The sequence below is a fragment of the Ambystoma mexicanum genome, chromosome 1p (assembly GCF_040938575.1).
Source record: "Ambystoma mexicanum isolate Mex_15411 chromosome 1p, UKY_AmexF1_1, whole genome shotgun sequence".
In the NCBI taxonomy this organism is placed as follows: Eukaryota; Metazoa; Chordata; class Amphibia; order Caudata; family Ambystomatidae; genus Ambystoma; species Ambystoma mexicanum.
Window position 1 is genome coordinate 739961578 of NC_090921.1, and position 22610 is coordinate 739984187.

The 22610-nt window shown below is 49.7% G+C and overlaps 1 protein-coding gene across 1 annotated transcript in view; it reads right to left on the reverse strand.

Moving 5' to 3' along the window:
• The window catches only part of LOC138580049 (methanethiol oxidase-like), a 293543-nt gene that overhangs the window by 99160 nt on the left and 171773 nt on the right, over positions 1-22610 (reverse strand). Inside the window, exons 7-8 of the mRNA XM_069650285.1 lie at positions 4734-4915; positions 1648-1741 (exon numbers count right to left, since the gene is read on the reverse strand). Coding sequence (XP_069506386.1) covers positions 1648-1741; positions 4734-4915 — 276 coding nt within the window. The remainder of the gene's footprint in view (positions 1-1647; positions 1742-4733; positions 4916-22610) is intronic.

The following is a 22610-nucleotide window of genomic DNA, read 5'->3' on the forward strand; positions in this document are numbered from 1 at the left end:
CAATGCTAGAAGGGTCCCCTTGCTCGCCCTTTGCTGGTGACCCCCTAGTCAGCCACCTAGGATTTGGTTATTGTAGCCCAAGCCCTGACACTGCCTGTCCACGTGCCCTAACTGTGCCTCATTGTCTGTCCCTACATCCCAAAAGCCTTGCATAGTCAAATGCCTCAGGAGCCTCTCATTCTGTGCCTGTGGGACAACATACTTCCCACTTTCTTTACATCTAACACCAATCTTCACAGCCAGTCCATAAACCCAAAGCATTTAAACCTTCACACACTGCCCATGTGCCCCAACCAGTTCAGATGACTAAAAAGAACCTGGGATAGATGTCTGACAAAGGGGAGAAGTGGAAACATCCTATTCTTTCCCCAACCAGTAAAATGTAGTGGCAACCACTGCCCTCACCCCACAGAGGGAATAATAGAGGAGCCCGGGAGTTGCGGAAGGATACTCAGGATACAGTGGAGAGTAGAAGCACATATCCCATTCTCCAGCAACCAGGAGGGAGTCCTGCAAGGCATATTACTACAGGAGGAGAGTACTGGAAGAAAGGAGAGAGTAGTGGAAGAGCATTCGTTTTAGCTCAGTTTTTAGTTTTTAGCACGAGTTTTTAGGTCAGGGGCAACGTGCTCGCCTTGGAAGCAAGACAACACGGAGTCACACAGGTTCGATCCCCGGGTCTGCGCTTAGAAACCTCTGGGTATTAAGCGTGTCATAAATGGCCTATCATATTATAAGAAGGCCACCAAGCCTGCAGCAACAAGCAGGAAAGCGTCACTAGTTTAACAACCCCTACTCATGTTTGTTTCAAACATGATTGTTTTGCCTTTCACTTAATAAAAATGAAAATCTCCCATTGCCACGTTGCGTTCCCTTCAAATCTGATTGTATGAGTAGAACTACAGGGTCTCCGTGGTAAGAGGCCTGAGGGTGCCCTACTCATATTTCTGCGATTAGACAGTGGAATTTTAGAAATTTCGGAGTGGTAGCAAATCTCTAGCCAAAGAATGTATACACGAAAATCCTATGAACTATACACATGCAGTTACATTAAAGAAGCAAAACATACTGGCTCTCTAGTCACCAGTCCCCAACTAAACCTTACACATTTCTGTGGCCAGGCAACGTGTTGCTAATATCTCGAAACGTGGAAATTGCACCAACCAAGAACCGTTTCCAGTGCAACTGGGAGCCCAATCAGGCCTTCTAAGAGCATGCTCATGCCAGGCAAGGCGCTCTCTTGTGCAGGGAGTAGCATGCCTCAGCCCGAATAGGAGCCAACAGTACCGCCGAGGGAGGACTCCAGGAGCCAGTCCACTACCATCGCATTTCATGTACATAGTGGAGTGCTGAGGTCCCTTTTACTGCTCTTCCAATCAGGAGCCCTGCCTACAATAAGAAGGGGAAGGGCCCGGCGTTATTGCAAGTGATAATGGCCCCTCCTGCGATCTAGAAGGCTACTCCAGCCCTTTGCCATGAAATAGTGTAGGCAATGATATTCTGTTCAGCTGTCCCTGAAGTCGGTGTTTGGAAGTAATCAGTAACATTCTGATTGTTTTAGATGAAGCCAATAACATCCCCCAGGGGCTAATGACATTTAATAAACACATTCTGAAGATCCTGGGTGGTAGGAGAAGCAGTACCCACTTGGCATTTCAGGGAGAGACCATCCTTCCACCTTCTTGTAGGGAATTTTGATCACCTTCTCTGTGACCCAGTCGCCGTCGCCCTTCATCGCGCCCTGCTCGGGGGAGTGGACAAGAAGAAGAAGAAAGAAAGTCAGGCTTCTGAAAGGCTTGAGGAGAGATGCACAGCAATACTGAACAGCAAAGGCAAGAAACCAGGTCACAGCTTTGTAAGAACTATGCACAGAGAAACGGATAACTAGACCATTTCAATTTACACACAAGGGCACAAATGCATTTGGGGTTAGTGAATGCAAAACGTTATCAACCACTTTCTTTCCTGTTGAAGGTGCTGGGTGGCACCCATTTAAGCAATTCCACCAACCCCCTGCCCAGAACGGAGGGATAGTTGCTACTGGAAGGGCTTGCATTTGTCACAAGTCAAAAGGCTCCAAAGAGGCGGTGCCGGTGGAGGTGCATGTCAGGTGAAGCCGGAGATTGCTGCTGAAAGTGGGCCTTGAATTAGCCAGTGGAGTGATGGATGTGCCTATGCGGAGATGGCGAGAGGAATGTGTGTGGAGTGGTCATCGGGGTTAGGCATCAGTGGCATTAATGGGGTGCAGTTGTGGTATGTAGGTTAGAGTGGCGGGCAGGGGAATAGAGTGAAGGCATGGGCATTTCTCAAGTACATAGGTTAAGGTGTCCTGGTCTGGGGCAAAATACCACAGAAGATAGAGGGGCCTTGGAACACGAATAAGTATTGCAAGAGAGGGTAAGGTCCCTGCTGAAGGGGTTAAGGACCACACGAGAGGGTGAAGGAGCGCATGAGCGTGCAGCAAAGTATCTGGGAGCAGAGTGCATCGGTGCAAGGAGGGGTACTGCAGGAGAGTACCAAGTGATTAGAAAGAGGGTGTAGTATGAGAGTGATGGTTTTATACACATATTCATTTCTTTGATAATGGGCCAGCATTGTAACATTTCTAGGATGGCATGGATCCGGGTAATGGCTTCAGATTTGCAAAGCATTAAGTGACCTACAAGTTGTGATTATTGTGGGGTAACCAATCCGTTACTAGTCTTGGGTGGGAAGAGGGGGCTTCAGGTCGAGAATCCGGTCCCTGGCCCCTTCTCCTGTGGGACAAAAGAAAAGGGTGTTTGGAATGAGTTTACTTTGTATTCCCATATAATTAAATATGCCTGGTCAACAGTTGCTGGTGGGATTATATAATACCCAGCGATCAGACTTCTTCTGCGTAGGAGACAGCCCTCCATGCCAGTGGCAAACCTGTCCTAGAGCCTAAAGACCCTGCAACCCGTGTGCTATCGCATCAGAGCTTTTTCAGTCCTTGGCTGTGCCTCCTAGGATCAATACCGGGCAATCCAGTACTAAAAAGGGACAAGACACTTTGCGTCGAGCCCATGGACTTCATGGACGGGACAGGCTTTGTATCTTTGGGCCAATCACCTGACCCATTCAGTAGAGAGATGACAGGCTAGACCTCTGTCAGCAATCATGTGAACAATTTAGCCTTAGGAGTGAAAAGGCCTGAAGTCTATATAATGCCATGCAGGAAAAAAGGCTCTATATAGATTTGTGCCAAGCCCATAAGCAGAGGTTATCTGGGCTATAGACAAGTGAGCATATTTCTCAATGGGCCGGTCAGGAAATTCAACACTTTCTCTGTAGTCCAGTAGATTACGCTCCTTAGGTGACTTCAGCCCAAAATTTAACATGCTCCGTTTCAACATGCCAATTCCTTTTTCCATCCAGTCATAGGAATGGAGGCCTCTAAACCATGTGCCAAGACCATGGCTCTCATTCCGAGTTTGGAGGCAGCCATGGCACTATTTGCGCCATGGCTGCCTCCAAACCCGGGTCCGTGTCCAGTCTGGCTGAATGGGGAGTTACTGGAACATTCCGACCTGTGCGGACCCAGAAAGTCCCCATTCACCCGACCATTCCCCATTCCCATTTGAGCCCAAATAGGGCTCAAGGGGAATGGGGAAGGCGTTAATCTCGGGCCTGCTCATAGCAGGCCCGTAATTAGCACCCTGGTCCCTTAGCGGGACCCGTAAAGAACGTGTGGTCCGACCACACGTCCTTTGCAGTTCCCGCTAAGGGATCTCGGAATTGGGCGGTAAGGGATTACCGGCACCAGTCTCCTTACCGGTGCCCGGTATCCCTTACCACCAAACTCGGAATGAGGGCCCATAACTAAAAATCCTAGTGAATGAAGACTATAGGGCCTCATTACGAGTTTGGAGGTAGCCATGGTGCTATTAAATCGTGTCCGGGTCCGTGGTGAGGAATTTACCAGACGTCCATTCCGGGTTCCCGCGAGGGAACCACGTAATAGGGCGGAATGGGCGGAATAGGTTTACTGGCACCGGTACCATTACCGGGCGGAATGGGTTTACTGGCACCGGTACCATTACCGGTGCCGGTAAACCCATTCCGCAAGGGTCGTAATGAGGCCCAATGTGTTCTTGTTGAATTTGGAAGGAAGGCAAGGCTGGGTTTACCCAATAAAAGACCCGGGGCCTCATTACGAGTATGGAGGTAGCCATGATGCTGTTAGCACCATGGCTGCCTCCATACCGGGCTCCAATACCGGGGTCTGTGAATGAGGAATTACCTGGTCATTCCGACCTTGGAGGACCCGATAATTCTTCATGCACAGAACCATTCCCCATTCCCATTTGAGCCCCCTATAGGGCTCAATGGGAATGGGGATGGACCTAATAACAGGCCCGTTGATAACGGGCCCGTTATTAGCTCCTTGGTCCCCTCGCAGGACACGGAAAGGACGTCTGGCTTTACCAGACGTCTGTTCCGGGTCCCGCTAGGGGACCTCGTAATCATGCAGCCCGTAATGAACAGTGCCGGTCCCGTACCGGCACCGTTCATTACGGGACCGCCAGCCTCGTAATGAGGCCTCTGATGTAAGCTGATGCTCCTGAGTCGGCCCCCTAGTAGGGATGTGGTGGACTGTTCCATTCCGAGAAAAAATAAAGACCTGCACATCACTGCTGATCCTCTGAACTCTTCCAGCCCACCTGATGCAGTCAAAAGGAATTACAAATGGCTTTTGCTTCCAATGAGTTTACCTCAGTCTTATAGAAACGAAACACAGCACTTCCGAACGAGCATCCAACAAACCCTTCAGCCGCATCAGGGTCATGAAGGAATTTGACTTCCATTGGGATGCTCCCATCTTCACCCAGGTCGATGGTCTGGATTCGGGTGTGCTTGGTCCAGTCCCACAAATGAAGGCTGTGACCAAAGAGTCCTGCGAACGATAGATTTGTTAAACATCTGTGCAAAATCCACAAGAGCAATGCAACATCACTTCTGCCCCAGACACCCCTAGTCCTCACTGATGCTCACATGCCACACACTCCCAGCAACATCCAGATAGACAGTTTTCCTGCATATGGAGTAGATGTCTATTGCAAATATGCTGACCTAAGTTTAAATATGTACAGAAACTGGTGGCGCCCTACCAACGTTGGTAACACCTTTGTAGTGTTCACTACCGCAGTTCAATACATTAGTAAATAGAACTTGGTACTTCTTTTTCTTAATAGCGTCTTTACTGGTATTTGTTATGTCTTACCCTCCCATGTGTATTACCCCTTCAAGGGGATGTGTCCCTCCCACGTGTACTGCCTTTTGAAGATGGGCCAAGCTAATAAAATGAGCCCCTGCAGCCACGACTCCAACTATGGAACCCCTGTTGTCTCTGTCTCTTATTGCGGTCCTTCGGCGCTGGCCTGCAGGCCTCACGCCGTGTGACCACAGCCCTGCAGGAACCTGCTGGTCTGGGCCCCCCAGGCCAGCCTGTGCCCTGGGTCCAGCCCAGGCACCCACCATCCAGGATGCTCCAGGTAGCCACGTGCTCCGGCACCCAGGCTGTGCCCCACAGCCTCTCAGGGCCCTTACCTGCAACACCTTGTAAGTCCAGGTGACCCCGGCATATCAGCATGGTGCTGGGCCCCCCAGAACCCGGCCGCCTGACCACCGCCAGCCCCACAACAATGGTGACGAGTGGGGAGAGACCCTGTGATGCCTCCGCTCTGTCCCTGTCTCTCAATTTCGTTTTTCCCCTCTCCATGGGAGAGAAGAGGAGGGGGGAGGGAGAAGGAACGGAAGGCCACTGCCGCGGTGAAGTGGGGATGATGACCCTGCATGACTTCACCCCGGCCGCGGCCCTCTGTAAGGAGGGTGCTCATGCAGCCGGGATCGGAGTATGCCTGCAAACCTCCCCGCACGAAGAAGTGTTGTGCTGCCCCCCGCGGCATCCGTCGCAAACAGAAGAGTCGTGCTGCCCCCCAGGGGAGAAGATATGGAGCGGCTGCAGCCACAAGAAGTGACATCTCCCACCTGGGGAGAGAGCGGTGCTGCTTTCGCCCCCCCTCAGGGGACTAAAGAGGAGAAGTGGCGCCCCCCCGCCATGCTGCGGAGGAGGGAGCCAGCCTGCAAGACCCCCTGCAGCATCGGCCACCATAGGGGGGAGCAAAAATGGTGCGGCCGCAGTCACAGCAATGAAACAACCTCCCTCCAGGGAGAGTGGTGCTACCCCGCCCCCAGGAGAGATGCAAGGAGAAGGGGCAGCCTTTGCCGTGGATCCACCCCTGGCCGCGGCCCTCTGCGAGGAGGGTGCTCGTGGAGCCAGGGGAGGATCCAGCCTGGAGCCCTCTGCGGCATCCACCACCAGGAGAAGGAAGTAAATGTGCTGCAGTGCGGAGCAAGTGCCCGCCCCCACCCCACAGGCGGCACCAACGTCAGGAGTCAACTGTGCCGGCAGCCCCCAACGAAGTCCTGGGCTGCCGGGCAGTAGATGAGTGGATGCTCCAGTCTGAAGCGAAGGACTGGAGGTCAGAGCCCCATGATCCCAGGCCCGGCAGTGAAGTAGATGAAGTGCTCCGGTCGGGAGCAGAAGAAAGAAGCACCCGTACAACATCCCGGGTCGCTGGCGGGGAGTACTTCTGTGCCCTGGTAGAATAAGAAAAAAAATAGAAGAAACAAGTGCGCTCCATGCCGACAATCAGGGTATGAGCCCAGGCCTGGAGGCGGTGAAAATATAAATGCTCCATGCCGGAGGTAATGTAACAAAAGCAGTTGGCTGGCCCACGAAAAAGCCCGGGCCGCGTGGTAGTGATCCTCTTAAATGCTCCGGGTAGGAGCTCTTGCAAACGAGAAGCCCCCGCAGTAATATGAAATTGCTCCATACCAGCACAGGCAAATAATGTGCTCCTATCATCGGAGCAATACGGTCAGACCCCGGGCCCCAACGGCAGTAACAGGGACATTTGTGTTCCATGTCAGAGAAAGTGAAAGGAAGTACCCTGCGCACTGAAGACAGCAATGTGTCACCAAAGCAGAGTGTTCCAGCAACGCCAAGGTGGATCTGCCACCCTTATGCTCCGCAGAATTCCAAGCTATGAGCATGTGAGTCTCCTGCACCCTGTGCACTGCTGAGGACCAAGGGCTTCCCCCTGCTGCAGTGGTGAGAACTAGGCAGCAAGTGACCCCAACACTGTGCCACCACAGTCAACCTGCCTGCCCTGTAAGCACACTGTGCCACCACAATCAACCTGCCTGCCCTGTAGGCGGCCCCAACATTGTGCCGCTACAGTCACCCTGCCTGCCCTACGAGTGGCCTCGACATTAGACCACTAATGTCCCCTACTATACTGTTGAAGAACCAGGGAGCTAGTGACCCTGACTCCCTACCATTAGTGTCACCCTGCCCGCCAAGTTATCTAAGGGCCAGGCCAATGGGGGTTTGGGGGAGATACCTGCTGGCCCCCTGAGTCTTGGCCAATGACTTGTGTTTGTTTGTTTGTTTATTAATTTGATAATGTGCAACCAAGCCCTTGGGCAGCTGGGCGCAACAGTACAAGAATTCTCAAAGCTTAGTTACAGTGCCTGTCACAGGCTAGTGCATACATGTGAATACAGTGTGTGGTACAGTACATGAGACAGTACAGACATTTGTCATTCGTGGATACAGGTGAGTACAATGTGAGTACAATAAGTGAAGCAATATAGACATTTGCTATTTGTGGAGCATGGAATGGTATAACTGATCAGATACAGGGGCAAGGGTCAGATTTAACATGGGTAAATCAGTGAGTGCCTACGGCTACGGCTATGGACAAACAGGTCCGGTGTGTAAGTCGCAGTAGTAGTGTTAGGTGCAGTGGTTGTCAGGGTGTAGTGGCAATTCAGGGAGCAGTAGTTATGGGTCATTGGAGCGAAGCCATTTGAGAGTGTAGATTCTAAATCTGGCATAAGGTAGAGGACGTCTAAGGGTTATTAGGAGTGTAGTCCATACTTGCGCGGCTTTGACTGGGAAGCTGGTTCCTCCAGCCGTGGTCAGTTTAAATCTAGGGATTTCGAGCAAGAATGTGTTGGCAGATCTCAAAGATCGGGTTGTGGATTTCCTGGAAAGGTTTTCCGATAAGTAAGGAGGTGCTAGATTGTTTAGGCATTTGGAAGTAATAGATATGGGTTTGAGGAGGATTCTGTCCTTTATTTTAAGCCAATGGGCCTCTTTCCGGAATTTAGAGATATGCTCTCTAAATGGAATGTTCAACGCTGCTCTTAAGGTGTTGTTTTGCCATCTTTGGAGTTTGTCAGTGACATACTTGTTGGCTCCTGAGTACAGAGCGTTGTAATAGTCTAGTCTATACATGATAAGAGCATTAGCCAATGTGATACAGCTGGCAATGGAGAGGAATGGTCTGGCCGCTCGGATTAATTTACAGGTGTAAGCTGTTGTGGAGGAGAGAGAGTTAACTTGCTTTTTCAGGGTAAGAGAAGAGTCCAGATAGAATCCTAGAGTTTTTAGCCTTGATGCTATTGTTGTCAATATTGAAGGATTCGTATTTTGGGTTTCATTTTTTTAGGTTAGAGTCAGATCCAAGGAGCAGAATCTCAGTTTTATCGTCATTCAGGCAGAGGCCGTGGGTCGCCATCCATGCCTGAATGAGGATGTATATCATATTCACCAAGGCCAGGTCCACTTCATATTTGCCCGAAAGGGGTATGAGGATCTGGGTTTCATTTGCATAATTAGTGTAGGTGACACCCAGTCTGTCCAACTTGTCAAACAGTGGCTTGGTGAAAATGTTGTACATGGTGTGCGAGACACAGGATCCCTGTGGGACTCTGCATGTTATTTGGATAGGATCAGCACAGGTGGAAGTAGAGAAAACTCTCATAGTCCGGTTTGCTAGAAAGGATTGGACCCAGGCTATGGCGTTTCCTGTGAAGTTGGCAGCGAGCCTGAGGTTGCTGCATAAAACTGCATGGTCCACCAAGTCAAAGGCTGCTGACAAGTCCAGTAGCAATAGCAAAGCAGTTTTGCCACTATCCTTTAACTCCTCAATTTTTGTCTTAAGGTCTAGCAAGGCTATTTCGTTACCATGTAGAGGGCGGAATCCCGATTGCTGAGAGCCTAGCAGATGATTAGCTTCCAGGTAGTCTTGAATTTGTAAATAGGCTACTCTGTCAATAATTTTGAGTAGGAAAGGTACGTTAGTGATGGGTCTATAGTTAGTGGGGGTGGATGGATCGAGGGTTTGTTTTTTTGAGTAAGTGGAGGACCCAGGATTCTTTCAGGTTAGTGGGTACTGTGTTTGATTTAAAGGAGGAGTTTATGAGCTTCAAGATAAAAGGGGCCAAGTCTCTAGCTGCATCCTTTATTATTTCCACTGGGCAACTGTCACCCTTGCAGTTGGAGGGTTTCAAGGAGAGAATGACCTTTTCAGTGTCAATGATTGAGATGGTTTTGAAACTGAAAGGCGGAATAGTATTATGCTCAGTAGGCAGTGGTGTTTGTTGATCGGAGAGGGGCAGAGAGTCTTTATTTGGTTATTTTGAGTTGGAGGGAGGAGATTTTATTCGATAGGGCATTTTGTATGTTAGTACACCATACCTTTTCTTTTGGGACCGGGTCTACTGGTTGTAGGGGGGATTCCATTTCCCGGAGGATGGAAAAGAGTTCCTTCGTGTTTGATTTGGCTTTTGTGATTCTGTCGTCAAATAGTTTATTTTTGTGTTGATGATTTCTTTCTTATAGCATTTGGATAGTTGGGCTAGTTTGGCTTTGTTGTTGTCGGTTGGCGAGTTGCACCAGATAGCTTGCAACTTTCTTTTCTGTCTGACCAACAACGCACAAGGCCCTGACACACGCCACTGGTGCATCGGGCAAGATAAGGGTAGCAACTCCTCAGGAGTGCTTGTGCGCCCTCCTGTGCCCCTGGAGAGAGTGGCGTTCCTGACTGGAGGAACATGGTCAAAAAGGGGGGTGAGTGATGTCCTGTCACCCCATGCCCTGTCAACAGCACATGGAGCAGCTTGGGCGCCCGTCCAATCTGTGTCTCGCTGCCCTGCCCCAAACATCAAGGGACTATGCCAATGTGGCCCCTGTTACCCGCCAGGTGCGGCGTTGCCGGCTGTGAACTGTACCATCAATGGACCTGCACCCAGGGAAGTGACTCCAGAACGACACAAATGGGAAGTGAACTGATTTCCTGCAGTCCTGCAATTGCTTTAAGAGGACTCAGTGTACATGTGTTTTGAAGCTGTGAACCACCTGCATATTAGCTACATGCTTAAAGTGGTCTCAGTAAAGAACAGTGATGTGAAGCTGTGATCCGCAGTTAGTAGCTGTGCATATCGTGCCAGTCGCCAACCATGGCGTCTTTTTCAGTGGTTGCAGTTCCGAACCCCAGGTTAATGGAGGGTTTTGTAAACTGTGGTAGAACTGCGTAGATTCCACCGGTAATTCACCGACCACGATTGTCACCCGCTGAGTATATTTAGAATGTGTTAGTACATACTCGGTCTGTACCCATCTGAGTAGCCATGTATGTGTTAGTGGCATATCCTACTGCCTGTCTACCTCACAAATCCCAAGTGATAAGTATTGTCGTTCTCTAACGGGGGAGGGGGGAATCATGTATGTCTCAGCAACATTTGTTTTGTTCCTCATGAGAAAGGAGGAGAGTGTTATGTCTGACCCTCCCATGTGTATTACCCCTTTAAGGGGATGTGTCCCTCCCATGTGTATTGCCTTTTGAAGATGGGCCAAGCTAATAAAAGGAGCCCCTGCAGGCGCATGCAGCAGAACGGCCGCAGACTCCAACTATGGAACTCCTGTTGTCCCTGTCTCTCACTGTGTGCCCGCAGGCCTACAACACGTGATCACGGTCCTGAGGCCTTGTCCAGCAGACCCCACGCCGTGTGACCATGGCCCTGCAGGTCCCTGCGTGTCTGGGCCCCCCAGACTGGCATGGTGCCCTGGGTCCAGCCCAGGCACCCACCATCCAGGATGCTCAAGGCATCCACTGTGCTCTGGCACCCAGGCTGCGCCCCACAGCCTCTCAGGGCCCTGCCCAGCAACACCTTGTAAGTCCGGGTGACCCTGCTATATCAGCATGGTGCTGGGCACCCCCAGCACCCAGGAGGCCGGCCGCATGACTCCTGCCGCCCCACAACAGTGTTGTCCCTTCACCATTGCTCGCATGGCAGAACCTCTAGCCAATGCATTTTGAACTCTGTGTCAATCATCAGAGCGGATTCGGTAGAAACAATAGCATTGGTGAACACACATTACTGTCTGATACCCCAAGTGTCTACCGATAATAATTCACAGAAGAGTTTAGTCTTCTGTGAACAAGTTTCCTCTAAGGACACTGGAACAGAATGTTCAAGTTGAAATGTTCAGTATCATGTCTCTCCGAGCCTCCTTGCATTTTTGTTTTTGTTGTTGCAATAAGTGTTGATGCCTTGCGCTCACAAATCCTAGATTTATGCCAATTCAACCTTTATAAAGTAAAGTGCTATAAAGTTACATGAGGAAAAGCAGTTGGGCAGCCATGGAGACGCTGGGGACCAGGACCACAACCCGCCTCGGCCCAAGTAGTGCGAAGAGCTGCCTGAGGGATTACCTAGAGCTTTTCTTCCCTCCACAACCCCTTGTGCAAGGATGACCCTGGATGGCTTGCATCTAGAGGTCCCTAGGCCAGACTCACTAAGTGAGTGGCCGCACAGGCGCGCCTCTGCCGTCAGATCCACCTTGTGCATGCGTACATAGATTTACACAACCAAATTGCCTTTAGAGCAAAAAGTGCTGAGCAAGATCTGTACACCACTCTGCTGGCAGGTCAAAGGCTGCAGCAAGGAGTAAAGTCTATTTTTGAGTGCATATAAACAAGCATGCAAGTGGCTTGTGAACCAGCGTTTAGTGCACACCTGAGTAAAGATGAAGTCGCCAGTGTTTCGGAGAGGCAGGGAGATCCGGGGCGCAATGAGTACTGCTTGCCAGGGTGCACAGACAATTGAGGCACAGAACTACAGGATAGCTCCGACCACCCCAAAATGGTAGATTGGGACGTTTTGGGGCCCATGCTCTGATGGGCAATCAATCAATCAATCCCCAGAACAAAGAGGCGGAAAACTCAACAACTGAAAATGGTAACGGGAAAGAGAAATGCATGGGGAAAGGTGAGCAAAGGGAATTCGGATCAAGATCATAGCCCGCTGAGAAATCCTGAGCCCTACAAAAAGGGAGTAGAAGGGAGCGAGAACAGGTTTTGGCAGAGTGAGGGCGGTGATCCTGGAAGAAGGCGTACCCCGAGAAGGAGAGTAGAAGAAGCCAAAGCTAACTAATCTACAGGTCAGTCACTGACCAAAGAAAGAGTGCAAGGACTGATCTTACACTCTTGCAGTTCAGTAAAGAACATAAGACACTGCTTTCTAGGGGATTCCTAGGTTTGACTTTGAATCTACTGTCCCTGTATTACTAATGCTCTGAGATTGTCTTGTAAATGTACTCATCTTGTTCTTTCCAATGGATGCACAGTGCTCCCGAGCTAGGTTTGTGACCCATAAACACAAATACAAAAGAAGCAAAAGACACTAATATTTATTCGATTTATTTATAGAATTTCTGTAACGGCCAAACCCTGGGGTATCACAGCGTTTGTTACATATACAGAAAACATTTGGTACATTTGATACAAGCATTATTTATATTTATAAAACAACCAAGTTTTGACATGTTTTTTGAAGGGCGGAGTAAGATTGTTCATTACGGATGGCGACAGGGAGAGAGTTCCGGAGAGCTGGTGCGGTAACATAGAAACAGACGCCACCTGCTCTTTTGCTCTTGAAGCAAGAGGTGAGCAGTGAGATGCTGGTATCGAATCTTAGTGCGTGCACTGGGCGTTTCTGAATAATGCTGTTGTTGAGGTAGAGGGGGACATCCTTGTATATACAGCGATTAATAATAGTGGCTGAAATGTGGTCGGAGCGCTGAAGACCGAGGGCTGCATGGCAAGGCTTTGTTTTGCAGTAGCTGTAGTTTGGATAAATTGGCAGCTGAAGTGTCCATAAAGAGCACATTGCAATAGTCAAGTTTGGTGAGGATAAGTGCTCTCGCAAGTGTAAGACAGTTGCAGGGGGAAAGGAATTGCCTGCTTAGGGAGATGAGCCTAGATGTATAGGCAGTGGCAGAAGCTAAGCGTTGATGTGCCTGGACAAAGACAGATCTGCTTCCAGGTGGGCACCCAGTGTTTGGACTTGTTTTAGGACCGAAATGGTGGTTCCATCAGTGCAGAAGGTGGCAGAATAAGTGTTGAGATTTTTGAGTCAGTGGGGGGAGCCAATGAGGAGGAGCTCAGTTTTGTCACCATTTATGTAGAGGTTAGAAATGGCCATCCAGTTTTGTATGGTGCTGTATACTTTGTTGATGGTGCTAGTGTCACAGGAATGGTCACCTGTTTTGAGGATGAGTATTTGGGTATCGTCTGCAAAGTTAGCATGGACGATACCCTGGTAGTCCAGTAGGTCAAGCAGGGGCTTTGTGTTCGTATTGTATAGTTTAGGCGATAAACAAGAGCCTTGCTGGACACCTAGCAGATCTGGGATAGGGCCAGCAGCCATGTCGATGATGAATACTCTGGTGGTGCGTTCCCTAGGGAATTATTTAATCCACCTAGTGGCCTCAGGAAAGAAGTGTAAGTCTTGGTTAATAAGATCAAACGCTGCAAAGAGATCTAACAGGAGGAGGATGACTAAGTTACCTCAGTCACAGATATTACCCATTTGGATTTTCAGGTCCAGTTTCCATGCTATGCTTGGGTCGGAAGCCTGTATGACTCGTTCTGAGCAGGTAGTTTTGTTTTAGGACAGTCAAACCTGTGGGTAGGCTAGGTGGTCCAGTATTTTAAGCAGAAAAGGGACCATAGTTATGGAGCAGTAGTAGTAGAAATAGACAGATCTAGTGAGGGATTTGTAAGGAGTGGAGTGATCCACGCACCTTTTATGCTAGTGGGGACTTCGTTAGTCAGGAAGGATGCATTTGCAAAGTCAGTAATGATAGGAGCTAAGGTGAGTGCACAGATGTTTCAACATATGGGAGGGGCATGCATCATCTTTGCAGGTTTTAATGCTAGGATGGTCGCTAGGACTTGCTCCTGAGAGACTTGGCAGAACGAGAAAGAAGGGATAGAGACAGAGTGGTCCAAATGAAGGTTGCTCTGGTGCATCATGCGAAGGGGATTTGAAGACGAGGGTGGCTTCTTTTAACATTGATTTTGTTTTGAAGCATCTCAATTTTGTGTGATAGGGCGTCTTGTATAGTGGTGCACCATGCTTCATCTGTGCGGATCATAGAGATAGTGGGGATGGGGCTTGAAGTTATCTTGGAATGGAGAATAATTCTCTAGTATTAGAGCCTGCTTTGGAAATTCTCGCATTGTAGGAGTTACCTTTAAGGGTGACAACCGCTTTTTGTAAGAGGGAGGCAGTATCGAGAAAATTGCAATTACTTGGGGGAAGGGTGATTTATACACAGGTGTTTGATAGCTCTTTTCTTCCTTCGTAGGGTGACACGGTCTTCAGTAAACCATATATTGCTAGGTTTGTGGGGTTTGGCCGTTTTGTCTTTGATATGTGCATGCAAGTCCATGGTGTGGAGGAGACAGGAGTGGTAGTGGTTAGCTATATCCTGCAGTTTCTTGTGACTAGGCATAAAGGATGCGTTTAGTGACTCCTGGAGTAAGGGTTTCAGCACATCATGTGTCAGTTTGTGAGTGTTTTGCACTAATATTGGACTCAGGGTGGGACAGAGAGCAATAGGAGTTTTGGCAAGTGAGAGATTAAAGTGTATAAGGAAGCAGTCTGACCAGGGTACTGTACTGATGGACAAGATGTCAAAGGCAGCATTAGCTGTGAGGATCATCAAGGATGAGCTCTTTGGTATGTGTAGGTGAGTCAATTAACTGGGAGCGGTTCAAGTACTCTAATGCTTGTGTCAATGCAGTAGCTTTGTGGTCAGATGCATCATTAAAACCAAGATCGAAGTACCTCAGGACAATTAATTTTGTCATGGGTTTCATGAGTGGGTTGATCAAAGGGGGATTTCGAGGTCAGGGCAGCCTGGTCGATTGGGTTGCCGGTAGAGCATAAGCAGTTTATACATAGATTGGGGATTAGTGGTGAGCTTCAGTAGCAATACATCATAAAAAGGGATGGTGGGAGTGGGTGAAGCTCTCATCTAGATAGAGGATTTGGCTATGAGGGCTACACCTCCTCTTATACCGTTATGGCGGTCTACCCTAAAGATGGTGTCATTGGGAGGTATAGCTAGGGATAGGGGCGGGCCTGAGGCATTGTGAAGCCAAGCTTCCGTAATGGCTAAGATGTCAAGGTGATGTTCCAATATGAGGTTGTGGACGTCAATAGGGATCTACGTGATTTTACTGAACAGAAAAGTTTGACTCCCAAAAGTCTGCCCCCCCCCCAAATTTTCTGCAAATATATATGTAGGGGGAGACCTCCCACAACCCCCCACCTTACCCCTATACATTTTTTATTCACTTTACCCCCACACACACACACACATATATATATATATATATTTCTGAGGCTTGTGGAATCTGCTTAGATCACATGCTGTGCATAGGCCGACATCTAGTGGAAGCTGCGGAGTATTACAGTTTGTTTTTCGAAACTCGAAAAAATGGGCGTCGACACAGGCGTGCCAGTAATACTATCCCTAGTGTGACGTCCACTGTACCCAAGATCCCTCACGCGTCTAGGATCCTCAGATTGTTTTTTTCCGCCATACTGGTCGGAAGCATTTTGCGGAGTCTCCTGGCCTTAGCCATACTTTTGCTAATTTATAATTCTTTATTGACATCCTTCCCCACCCCAACGTCGACCCTCGACACTCGACGACGGCTGGAGAAGACATCGACCGTCGGCTGCTGCACGACGGATCTCGGCCTCGGAAGGCCGCTGGCCTCGGCCCGGGCCTGGTAGGCCGCTGGCCTCGGCCCTGCAAGTAGGGAGAGTGGGGGGTGGTACATACTCTTCACTCTTGGTATATAGGTACACCTTATATATTTCCTACACTTACCAGCCTGCTGCCTCAAGGTGCGTATGGAGGGTACCCCTTTCCAATTCTGCCCCAAGTGCAACCGCAAATACCCTTGGGTCGACAGGCACGCCACGTGCAATCTCTGCTTGCCGAGGGACCACCCCGAAGCGAACTGCAGAGCGTGTAGTAGGTTTAAACCTAAGACACTTAAGGACCGTTCGACAAAGCGTTGGGCCCACCACACCAGGCAGGCGGCCATGGCAGCGGAGGGCGCCTTCAGCGATGGCAGCGACGCCGTACTTTCGGACGGCGAGGGCATTACGGCGTCGAAAGACAGTCGAGCGCAGGTCCCCGACCTCGGAAGGTCGTCTGGCAGGGCGGCTATGGGGAAGACCCCCGGCGACGCAAGCGCTACACACCCTACACACACTAAGCACACTAAGTCCAACCGAACCTCGACGACGTTGACTTCTCGGAAAGAGGCACAGATAGAACGGTCCGACTCGGTGTCCTCTGGGCGCTCTCGATCGAGATCGCCTCATGACACAAGGCAATCCTCCACTCTTGCCAAGAGTGCCTCGCTCCCTAGACTAACGGAAGTTCGATCGTCGGAGGACGAAGACGACTTCCACCCCCAGGCCGCGCTCCAAGAGACGGAGCCCGCAGTTAACACCAGCGAGGCCCCACGCTCGAAAAACACAGATACCTCTTCCGATCCTCGACGCCAGGCGTCGAAAGTCTCCGGGGCCTCCAAGGGACAGGGAAAACATTTTTCCACGCACGGGGAGGGGGGGAAACAGCGGAAAGCACATTCTTCCACTCCTGTAAGACCATCCTTCCCCCCGAAGCAGACAGACAAATACAAGTCTACTGAGAGATCAACATCCAGCAAGGGTACCCTTGAAAAGTCCCCTAAGTTGACTACTAAAGTCATCCCCTGTTCCAAAGAATGGTCCAGTGAAGACGTAGACAGGGTCATGTCAAGGATGCCTTCCTTGGCAGATTTTTACGACAAGAATCCAGAGCATTTCCTCTCGTATGACCCTCAGGGGGCCACACCCTCAGGTTCCACTGATCCTATCCCCCTAAGTAAAAAGGCCCGGTTCGAAAGACCTGAACCCTTTGAGGTGCAGCCTTACTCTACTCCATACTCTAATCCACACCCCAGGTACCAAGGAGAGCCTTTCCCTGAGGGGGACCAGGAGTTTGAAATTATGGAGGAACAAACCGGGACGGAATACTATGCGGATGATGAGGACCAGGAGGAGGGAGAAGATGAGCAGGAAATTTACAGAGTAGATTCCCCGGTAGAGGACGAAGCCCCAATTACCGACTCGCCAGTCGATAACCAGCCCCTCCTTAATGAGGTTCTCGCTCGCGCGGCAGAACATTTTCACATCGACACCCACGGTGTACAGGAGGAAAGGGACTTCGCAGAAGAGTTGGTGGGAGAGAGGAGGCCGGTCGCTCAGACCATCCCTATCCTTAAATCCATCCAACGAAGCATAGATCCGTCCCTGGTGAACCCAAACCTCACCAGAGCAGTCAACCCCAGGGTCGAAAAACTTTTCCGGGCAGCCCAGTCTGACCCTCTCTATATAAGAGGACATCTTAAACCAGACACCCAAGTTGTTACCAACACTCGGAAGAGGGCTGGAACACCTTTATCTTCGTCAGAAGCTCCTCCCGACAAGGAGAGCAAGAAACTTTACGGGTTTGGCAGGAAGGTAGCCTCAACGTCTGCCTACCAAGCAAGGATTGCTAACTCCACCACCCTGTTGGCCAGCTACAACTGCCATCAATGGGAAGAGGTTGCGGCACTCATAGCCTCGGCTCCTGAACCGTTAAAGGGCCAAATGGCTCGGATCTCGGCAGAAGGGAGAGCCGTGTCTGGTTGCATATTGAAAGCAACTTTCGACGCTGCGGACAACGCAGGGAGATTGATAGCAGAAGGTACTGTTATCAAAAGACATGCGTGGTTACGGCAGTCGGGGTTCAAAACAGAAACTCAGGCTTCATTAATAGACAAGCCGGTGGAACCCGATCTATTGTTTGGGAAAGCGGTCGAAGACGCACTGAAAAACGCCAAGGACAAATACGAAACACTGAAATCCCTTGGCCAACTAACCAACAAACCCCCTAACCAGAGGGGGAACAGTAATTCTCGTCGCCCACGCGGCCAAAATTCACAAAGAGGCAACTATGCCCAGGGACAGGGTACACAGTGGAACAACAGCCAGCAGTCTACCCAAAGTTACGGCAGGGGTAACAAAAGAGGTCGTGGGAGAGGCAGAGGCAGCCCCAACAAGGGAGGTGGCACGCCTCCACCAAAGCAGTGACGCTCAGTTCAGGGTCCCTTCTCACGCAACCCCAGTAGGGGGACGCATTTCCAACTTCACCCAGGCTTGGGAAGGGATCACCTCAGACAGATGGGTGCTGTCAACAGTGTCCACAGGATATTGTATAGAATTACTGCAGCGTCCCCGGAACCATCCTCCACGACAAAGAGTACACTCCTTAGAACATCAGAAGATCCTTCTCGAGGAGATCGCCATTCTGCTAGAAAAGGACGCGATAGAACTCGTCCCAGGACACCAGGTAAACAAGGGTATCTATTCAACTTACTTCCTTGTGCCAAAGAAAGATTTGACAATGCGCCCAGTATTGGACTTACGGCCTGCCAACAAGTATGTCAAGCCCCAAAAATTCCCTATGACCACGCTACAAGAGGTAATCCCCCTCCTAAAAAAGGGGGATTACATGGCAACCTTGGATATGAAAGATGCTTATTTTCATATTTCCATGCCCCCGGCGCACAGAAAGTACTTGCGCTTCAAGGTGGACAGTCGCCACTACCAATTCAAGGTACTGCCCTTCGGGATAGCTTCAGCACCAAGGGTATTCACCAAGGTACTGGCGGTGGCAGCTGCACACCTACGCAGGGAGGCAATCCCAGTGTACCCTTATCTGGACGACTGGCTCATAACGGGGGAAACCCCAGGAATTTGCAGGACAAACATTCAAAGGACTATCGACCTCCTCCACGAATTAGGCTTCTCAATCAACGAGAAGAAGTCAAGCCTGGTGCCAAGCACCTCAAAACAGTTCCTAGGAGCAATCCTAGATACTCAGAAAGGGTTGACCTTCCCTTCGGAAGAGAGAATTCGGAATATACTACTGCAAATTCCACATTATCAGTCCGGTCAACAAATAACGGTACGCAAAGCAATGCGGTTACTGGGCATGATGGCGTCATGCATTTACCTGGTCCCCCACGCGCGACTGCGCATGCGTCCCATGCAGGAATGGTTGGCGAAACAGTGGTCTCAGGCAAGTGGTCAGTGGGACGATCTAGTGGTCGTTTCGCCAACACTTGTACAGAGCTTACACTGGTGGACAAGAGAGAATCTCGCAAGGGGAAAACCTTTTACGATCCCGAAGTACAGGCAGTGGTGACTACAGATGCATGCCTGACTGGGTGGGGAGCTCACCATCTCCACCACACAGCTCAGGGTCTCTGGTCTCACTCAGTAGCCAAGAACCACATAAACCTGCTAGAGGTTCTGGCAGTATTCAGAGCGCTTCGGGCGTTCGAGCCCCATCTACTAAACTTGTCGGTGCAGATCCGGACGGACAGCACGACAGCCATGTTCTATCTGAACAAGCAAGGAGGGACTCGTTCGCCAAATCTGTCCAAGCTTGCCCAGAAAATCTGGATATGGGCACTCAGACGGAACATCTTCCTGTCATCGCAACATGTTCCAGGGGAGCTCAATTCCCTAGTGGATGCTCTAAGCAGAAACTCCCTCCCAGAAGAGCACGAATGGGTCCTTCACAGAAAGATCGTAGAAGATCTCTTCTTTCAGTGGGGTTTCCCCACTATAGACTTATTCGCCACAAGCGAAAACAGACAATGCCCAGGATTTGCATCCAGGTTCCCCCAGCCAGACTCCCAAGGGAACGCCCTGTGGATGAACTGGTCAGGGATGTTTGCGTATGCTTTTCCACCAACTCCTCTCATCAGGAAGGTGGTGTACAAGATGAACAAGGAATCGATGACGCTCATCCTAGTTGCTCCCATGTGGGCGAGACAACCATGGTTTCCACACCTACACAGGATGGCGGTGTGCGAACCCATCAAACTTCCAGCCTGGTACAACCTACTGTCCCAGCAACAAGGTCAAACAGTGCACCAGCAACCCAACTCAATGAACCTGGCAGCATGGCTCCTGAGGTCATAGAGTTTGGACATCTCAATTTACCACAGAGGTGTATGGACATCCTAAAGGAATCCAGGAAACCAAACACAAGGCACTGTTACTTTGACAAGTGGAAGAGATTTGTTATTTGGTGCCAGAATAAACAAATCAACCCTGTTGATTGCACTCCTTCCAACATTGTGACATACATGCTCCACCTGCTGGATGCAGGATTGGTTTTTAACTCTCTGAAAGTACACCTGGCAGCCCTCTCGGCTTACACCACATCCCATGACAGGGTGTCGTGGTGGAAAGTACCAGTAGTTAAAGCCTTCATGGAAGGAGTAAAGAGACTTCACCCTCCTATTTCAAACCCACCGCCAGGATGGGACCTTAATGTGGTGCTAGCTAAGCTCATGGGCCCCCCTTTCGAACCCATGCATAAAAGTAGTCTCAAACACCTGACTTATAAAACGGCCTTCTTAGTAGCCATTACCTCTATAAGAAGGGTCAGTGAAATTCAGGCTCTGTCAGTGCAGGATCCTTTCTTTACTATCCACAAAGACAAACTGGTTTTACGCACACACCCTAGGTTCTCACCTAAATTTATATCAAAGTTCCATGTAAACCAGTCCATCGAGCTTCCGGCTTTCTTCCAGAACCCGCAAAGCTCGGCTGAGGTGAAACTACACACCCTAGATGTGCGTAGGGCGGTCCTCTACTATGTAAATAAAACCAGACCGCTAAGGAAAACAGATCAACTGTTTGTCTCCGTAGCTACAGGCAGAGAGGGAGATCGTGTCTCTAAAGGCGCTATCTCGAAGTGGATTATCAACTGTATACAGCTGTGTTACTCTCTTTCTGAAAAAACTCTGCCTTTTACGCCAAGAGCCCACTCTACTAGAGGCATTGGGGCCACTCTGGCTTTCATTGCAAATGTTCCCCTCGACACCATTTGCAAAGCAGCTACTTGGAGCTCTATTCACACTTTTACTTAGCATTACTGCATTGACACTCATTCCAAGACAGATACACAAGTGGGACAAGCGGTTCTAAGACACCTGTTTGCTCATGACCCTTCTCACATCCCACCTCCTTCTTCTGGTACTGCTCGCTAATCTATGCACAGCATGTGATCTAAGCAGTTTCCACAAGCCTCAGAAGGGATACATTACTCACCGTAATCGTATTTCTGATGCTTGTATCTGCTTAGATTCACATGCGACCCACCCTTCCTCCCCTCCGAGAGAAGGCGCATGATTGCTTGTAGTCTTACCTTTCTGTCTATCTGCTTGGATTATCTGTACTCACGCTACTCCTCATGCTTCCTCATGTCAGAAAAAATACAATCTGAGGATCCTAGACGCGTGAGGGATCTTGGGTACAGTGGACGTCACACTAGGGATAGTATTACTGGCACGCATGTGTCGACGCCCATTTTCGAGTTTCGAAAAACAAACTGTAATACTCTGCAGCTTCCACTAGATGTCGGCCTATGCACAGCATGTGAATCTAAGCAGATACAAGCATCAGAAATACGATTACGGTGAGTAATGTATCATATATATATATATATATATATATATATATATATATATATATATATATATATGGAAAATTGGGTGTCGAACTTTTGGAGGTCAGACTTTTGGCAGTAGGTAATTTTGTACAATACCATCAATAGCATGCCCTCCTAGCGAGCGTACACTAATCAGTGCACAATTTAGATTACCTGACAATTTAATGTGATGCCGGGGGCTAGGGGAGGCATGGGGGTCTGTTGCATCTCACTGAAGGGAGGTGGAGAAGGGCGACTGGTGTAAGAGCTGAGTCTTTCATTTCTGGACACCCCTACAGTCAGGTACATAATCTCACAGGTCAGGAGTACTAGGCATGAGGTTCTGGCCTGTAGTCTGTTTAGCCGTTGAGCGCCTACACAAGGCTGAGAGGGTCTTAAATTATGGGGTGGTTGTAGTGGAATATGCAGCAGATGGGAGGCGTTGGTCACTGGAGAGAAAAGGCACTTGTGAGAGGGGCTTTGCTCCTTTGGATGGTTGCCATTTGGGGTATGGCACGATCAGTGATGATTAGTACTAGATCCCTTTGAATGGAGGGATTTAGTAATAGTGCTGGGGTGAAGTCAGTGCATCATTTCGCAGTGGGTTAGAAGTCCTGTAGAGTGTGGTCCCAAATGTGGTGGGTGAGTATGTGCTGGGTGAGGTGTCAACCCTAATGAAAGAGCGGGTAGAAAGGGTGTGGGAGGAGGGTAGGTTGAGGATAATGTTTGGTGGGGGGTGAGTAAAGGCGTGGGTATCTAAGGTTCCTGGCAACTGGGGACAGGATTAACCAGGCATGGCAGTATACCATGCTCTGGTGGTAAGAATGGT